This window comes from Sabethes cyaneus, chromosome 2 (assembly GCF_943734655.1).
Source record: "Sabethes cyaneus chromosome 2, idSabCyanKW18_F2, whole genome shotgun sequence".
Taxonomy (NCBI): domain Eukaryota; kingdom Metazoa; phylum Arthropoda; class Insecta; order Diptera; family Culicidae; genus Sabethes; species Sabethes cyaneus.
In genome coordinates this window covers 143,242,103-143,248,102 of record NC_071354.1, presented here as the reverse complement: position 1 = coordinate 143,248,102, position 6,000 = coordinate 143,242,103, and the positions used below count along the sequence as shown (strand labels likewise).

The 6,000-nt window shown below is 41.7% G+C and overlaps 1 protein-coding gene across 10 annotated transcripts in view; it reads right to left on the bottom strand.

Moving 5' to 3' along the window:
* Positions 1-520: 520 nt before the first annotated feature.
* LOC128734986 (uncharacterized) overlaps positions 521-6,000 on the bottom strand; it is a 109,103-nt gene continuing 103,623 nt past the window's right edge. For all 10 annotated transcript variants that reach the window (XM_053829429.1, XM_053829423.1, XM_053829422.1 and 7 more), the window contains exons 5-7: positions 2,885-3,115; positions 2,533-2,819; positions 521-2,476 (exon numbers count right to left, since the gene is read on the bottom strand). In XM_053829429.1, coding sequence (XP_053685404.1) covers positions 2,193-2,476; positions 2,533-2,819; positions 2,885-3,115 — 802 coding nt within the window. In that variant the 3' untranslated portion in view covers positions 521-2,192. The remainder of the gene's footprint in view (positions 2,477-2,532; positions 2,820-2,884; positions 3,116-6,000) is intronic.

Genomic DNA, 6,000 nt, shown 5'->3' with positions numbered 1-6,000 from the left:
TTCGAATGATCACTTTTTCGCCAATTCTCCAACCACTGCTCTATGGGCATGAAACATGGACAATGTTCGAGGATGATGGGTGTTAAGAACTATCTTCGGCGGCATATAGGAGAACGGAGTATGGAGGCGGAAGATGAACCACGAACTCGCACAGCTCTATGGCTATTCCAAAGGTGGCTGAGCTATAGTATTCCAAAGGTGGCTGAGGCTGGATGGATACGACGGGCAGGGTATGTTGCAAGAATACCGGACAACTACCCTGCATAGATAGTGTTTGCTTCGAATCGCCTAAATGTTGAACACGAAAAAATATTTTTCGAACTTTTCCTAGCAACTTTGAACAGAGTCACGCACAACAATCATCGTTGAGCAAATCAGGTTTAATGATGACAGGAGGCCGCTAGTGACTGAGCTCCAATGTCTTTTCTTTAGTCAGATTCTTTAGTTTTACTGTTAACTGTTATATTTGTGTATAGTATTGCCACTGGCACTGGCACTCATACCTATATGCATCGACTACACACCATTGGTCTTTGGCAGTCTGTGGACTGTTTTCAACAATAGATGCATTAATTAGGCGTTTTTGCGAAAATCTTCAAAAAGGCTACCTATAAGTACCTAAATATTTTGAAATTATTATCGTGTCATCACAAAGGATTGAATCTATTAGACTTCGTTAGTGTTTTATTGACATAAATTTAGTATTTTACAATAGCCTTAATTCTACCTAGTCCATGCAATAAGTGGGCCGCATGTGGATTGTTGGTTTATAGTCCTATATGAAATACGACTGATAGTAGGAAAAATGAAATAAAATATCGAATCTAACTAACTTGGTGATTGTTACAATATATGTCAATGGTATATATTGTAACAATTAACAGTTAATATTGCGATGCTAATGGAAAGATCAAGGAGGCACCATATTGAAATCATATTATATTTATTGCATTTTTCATTCAAAATGCTTATTTTCATAACGTAGGCATTGTTTCTGATATATGGAATGGTATCTCTTTGTTTTAAGATTAATAATATTGTTAAACTTCTAAATTCTAAACAGCTGCATGTTGTTCAATTAGTAGTATATTAGAGCAATCTTCAAATAGAATCTTATAAGACCTAGTTGATACTTTAAAAAATGAAAAAGTATTATTCCTGAGCTTTTTAGCAGAATTTTAAACAGGTATGTGCAAGACCGATTTTTTCTCTGATAGAATCTACTACTAAAATCTTTCTTCTTTATTCATATGATATTTGCAAAGTAAAGTTATTAAAAATATGTATTAATCGCCAAAATAACCCAAGGAAACCGTCAAGTTCGAGAACATCACACGTGGCCCGCTTATCGATGGATTCTTTTTATTTAATATTCGCGCTTTATTCAAAATGTTTTCCGCTCAACTTAATCAAATCATGTTTTTGCCTTCGCATGTATTTTACACTAACTTCTCTACCGCTGGAATTGCTTTACATGTATTAGACTAGTATAACTTACATTGCTTATCGTTTTACCGAACTTTATTGAAATTTTTCGAAAGCTCCTTATTGCCAATCCACTGAAAAGCAGCACGAATATAGATATAGTTTTGATCTATCATCACATGTCGTTTGTAAAATTCACATTTCTAATAAAACGATTGCTAAAAATCTGTGTTCACTAAAATATTTGCGGCAGTTTTGTCTCCTATTAAAACGTTAGATTTGTTGATTATTGATAGATAAGCTTTTCGTCAATATTGCTATGATCTAACACTTCGAGGTATTTACAAGCAGTTGCACATCATCGCATTAGTCAACCACATGGATCAGGGCTTCGTATAGTGTGAAAATTGTCTTAGTTCACCGTTTGTTTATGTGTTAGCTCTATGTACCTATTCTTGAAAAATGTGTATTTGTTGACGTTGTTCTGTTGAGTTTTTGTTTCTGTTGAAATTTGTACTATCGAGTTCTAACAGAAAGAGAGCGTCTTCTGTTTAGTCTATTTTTGAAATTCAAACAATTAATCGTTTTTGTCATATTTAGAAAAGCCCTAAAATTTAGATAGTTCAAATTAAACCAGAAACTCACTTTCACAGATTTTAATTACAAAGCACACGCGAAGTTCTTCAGGCCAGTCTACTACTCATACGTCCGTTAGTCAATCCGTCAGAAAACTGGTCCACTGAGATCGTTAGTAGGAAATCGTTAGTTTAGAGGATTATGTTTGCACACAGTAGCAAAGCAATAGTTAAGCTAGTTGATGTCAAATACTGTCTGCTGCTACCACTCGTATCCATATTCACGTCTGGTGGACTGATAATCTCCCTGGTAAAAAGAATCGTTTCTTCTACCTTTGCGTTTTCACTAGGGCTCGATCCGCCAGTCTTTGACACGTGAATACTTTCAAATACGTTTCCAGCTCGGCTATTACGGGCCAGCTTTTGGTTGTTTAATTTCAGCTGTCGAAACTTTTGATCGATGTCCGTCGCCGTACCTGAATAATAATTAAATGAAAATTACTGACATAATTTAATCAACTTAAATATTTACCTTTATCAGCATCTTTATCATAATTAACTTTTATAAATGTGGTCATTGTAACTTCATATACTTTATTTGGATCGACCAAGCTTTGGCTTATTTCGCGTCGTTTCCGGCCGAACGCAGTTTGACCATTGCTGCACGTAACTCCTTTACATCGATCTACGCAAACGTTTACGGTTCCTCGAAACTGGACATAGGTGGATTCCGGGAACTTGAACGCTCTGAATTTTGCCACCAGCAAATCACCATCCACGGTATTGAAATTTTCAAACAGGTAAGGGTCAACAGAGCACCTGAAACATTCGGTTCATAACGGGTTATTGCAATTTCGAAAAAAACAAACCATGTTTACACTTACCCGTTGAAAATGATTGTTTCTTCTTGCGACAAAGTATCTGTCACTTGCATGTAGTTCACTCCAAGGCCATAAATTGGAGCAGAGTTTTTATCGAGAAAAATTTCCATCTGGAGGTTTGTCCCTGGGCTTACGTTTAAATCGCCAGAAACTAGCTGTTCTCCTTGACGAACGGCAATACTCAGTAACGGCTCTGGAGCTGTTTTGGTAATGTTGGAGGTGATCTCGAGCTCTCTGTTGAGATGTACAAAAGGAAAGTATTTGATTTAAAAATTTATTTTGGTATTTTGAAAAAAAAAAGATCCGAAAATTCTTAATTCTTCTGGGGTACGCAACCTCGGTTGCTAACAGTGAAGGGGGCACAGTGGCTCACTCCCACCTTAAGATGGCAGCCTGTCAGCGGGATAAGGAGCTTAGTTTAACAACCTACTGTACCGGAAAATAAAAAGTTAACGAAAATTAAAGAAGAAGTCAATCTGGATAATTGGCAACGACCTTTAGCATGAAGCAACGGATACGAATTGGAACATGGAATATACTGAGCTTTGCCCAGCATGGCAAGCTGGCTTAACTTGCAAAGGAAGCTGGTCGCCTAAAGCTTGAAATTCTGAGGCTGAGCGAAGTCCGCTTATCCGGGCAAGTCTTGCTCTTCTCTGGCATACGAGGTGAAAATGCTACTTGAGAAAGAAGAGTTGGATTCCTACTGAGCCCAGGGGTACATGCGGCCTTGATGAAGTGGGAACTGATAAACGAAAGAATAATCGTTGCCAGTTTCAGAACACGTTGTTCGTTGACTTCGAAAAGGCGTTCGACCGACTCAAACACGAAAACATCTGGGGCGCACTTAGGCGTAGAGGAGTTCCAGATAGGCTAGTCCATCTCATCGAGGCTCAGTACGAGGCGTTCTCGTGCAAGGTTTTGCACGTTATCCGACCCCATAAGGGTTACTGCTGGCGTGAGACAGGGCTGCATTTTATCACCGCTTCTGTTTCTCATCGTTATGGATGAGATATTAGTTGGAGCAATTGACAGTAGACCAAATCGAGGATTGCCTTGGAATCCTCTAACGATGGAGCAGCTAAATGACCTCGACCTAGCTGACGACATTGTCTTGCTCGCACAACGCCGAAACGACATGCAGAGCAAGTTAGACGACCTCTCCGAGAGCTCCCAGGCAGCAGGTCTCACAGTCAATGTAGCGAAAACTAAGTCAATGGTAGTGAACACTGACAATTCCACCAACTTCACAGTAGCGGGACAACAAGTTGAGCAGGTAGATGCCTTTCAATATCTTGGTAGCCAAACAACGCCCGATGGTGGTACCAAGAGTGATATAGCCACGCGGATCAGGAAGGCCAGGGGTGCCTTTGCAGGTCAGCGAAACATTTGGCGCTCAAACCAGATCACTCTACGTACGAAAACCCGAATCTTTAACTCAAACGTTAAATCCGTACTGCTGTATGCCTGCGAAACGTGGTGCGTCTCAGCGGAGACAACGCAAAAACTGAAGGTATTCATTAACCGGTGCCTGCGATACATCATTCGTGCCTGGTGGCCTGATAACTGGATATCCAATGAGGAACTCCATCGTCGGTGTCATCAACGGCCGTCAGCAGTGGAGATCTCTGATTCCATCCCTTTGTTCCGCCGGACCGGCGGACATGGACACATAAGTAAGTAAGTAAGTTTCAGAACACGGGTTAGAAACCTCACAGCAATCCAGTGTTATCCGCCAACTGACGCTGCCGAATTCCAGGAGAAAGAGATTTTCTACAGCAAGCTCAACAGCGTGGTTGAGAAAATCTCGAAGGGTGACATCCGAGTCCACTTGGGTGACTTCAACGCAAAGATTGGCTCAAATAACGCGAATCTTAACGCGCCACGGGACGCCATTGCCCAGGAGAGATGAGCAAAATCGGGGAGCTGTTTACAGAATTCTGTGGTAATAACAACATGGTCATTGGTGGATCACTCTTTCTCCATAGACCAGCACATAAAGTCACGTAGGTTTGCCGCGACGGCCGAACAGAAAACCAAATCGACCGTATTTGCATCAACCGAAAACGGCGAAAGAGCCTTCTTGTTGTTTACGCAACAAACGCAGCGCTGATATTGCATCCGACCATCATCTTGTTATCGACGGGGTACGTTTGCGCTTCGCACGTGTAACGACAGAAGGAGAAAGTTAGGTGCCGTTACGACGTTTGCCGATTGGAATATCCTGAGGTAAAAAGGGCCTTTGTCGAACAACTTGAATCCCGAGCCTCAGAGTTGCCATCTGGTGGAACCGTCGAAGAGCAATGAACCAGCATCAAGAACGCTTTCGTCACGACGCTCGGCAAAGCGCGCAGCGGGCAGTGGGAGTGGATGTTGGATGAAAGTTGGAGGAAGATCGACGAGCGGAAAGAGGCCGTCATTGAGCGAGCGCGAACCTGATTGGCTAAGACAGCTGCCCGTTGTAAAATATCACTCGCAACTCGCACTCGCAACTCCGTCCGATCGTCAACGTTGGTGTTCCCAAACTGAACCGACCGTTACGACTTACCTCATCTCAAGTCGTTTCGTAATCTATACTTCTCGCTCACTCATATAGCTTCACTCTTTCATGAAGCTTTAGTGTATACGATTACTGCGATCTACTCATTTCATTTCGATACTTACCCAGCCATAGAGTAACACTTTTCAATCCGTTACACCCGTCAACGATACGCCGAACTGAAAAGTGCTGTTAAACGAGCATGTAGGCGGGACAGGAGAACCTGGACTAACTTCCTAACGGAACAAGGGGAAACCGCCGTCGTTAATATACGCTATACGTTTGTTGTACGATATTACTCGCCGCCCTATTGGTGCCAGGATGAATACAAAGATGCCGCTAAGGGACAGAGCTGGTCAGCTACTGACTGACCGTACAGAACAGCTTAAGCGATAGATTGAACATTTTGAACAACTCAACTCAAATGTCAGAGTCAGATACCAACAAAACCAGTAGCGTATGACGTTAACAGTTTGTCGAATTAATCACGTCAACTCGGAGACGCAATCGCTGGACGAAATTGAATACCAAGATACCAAGAGCATGAAATCCAATAGAGCGCTAGGGATAAATTGTTTTGTAG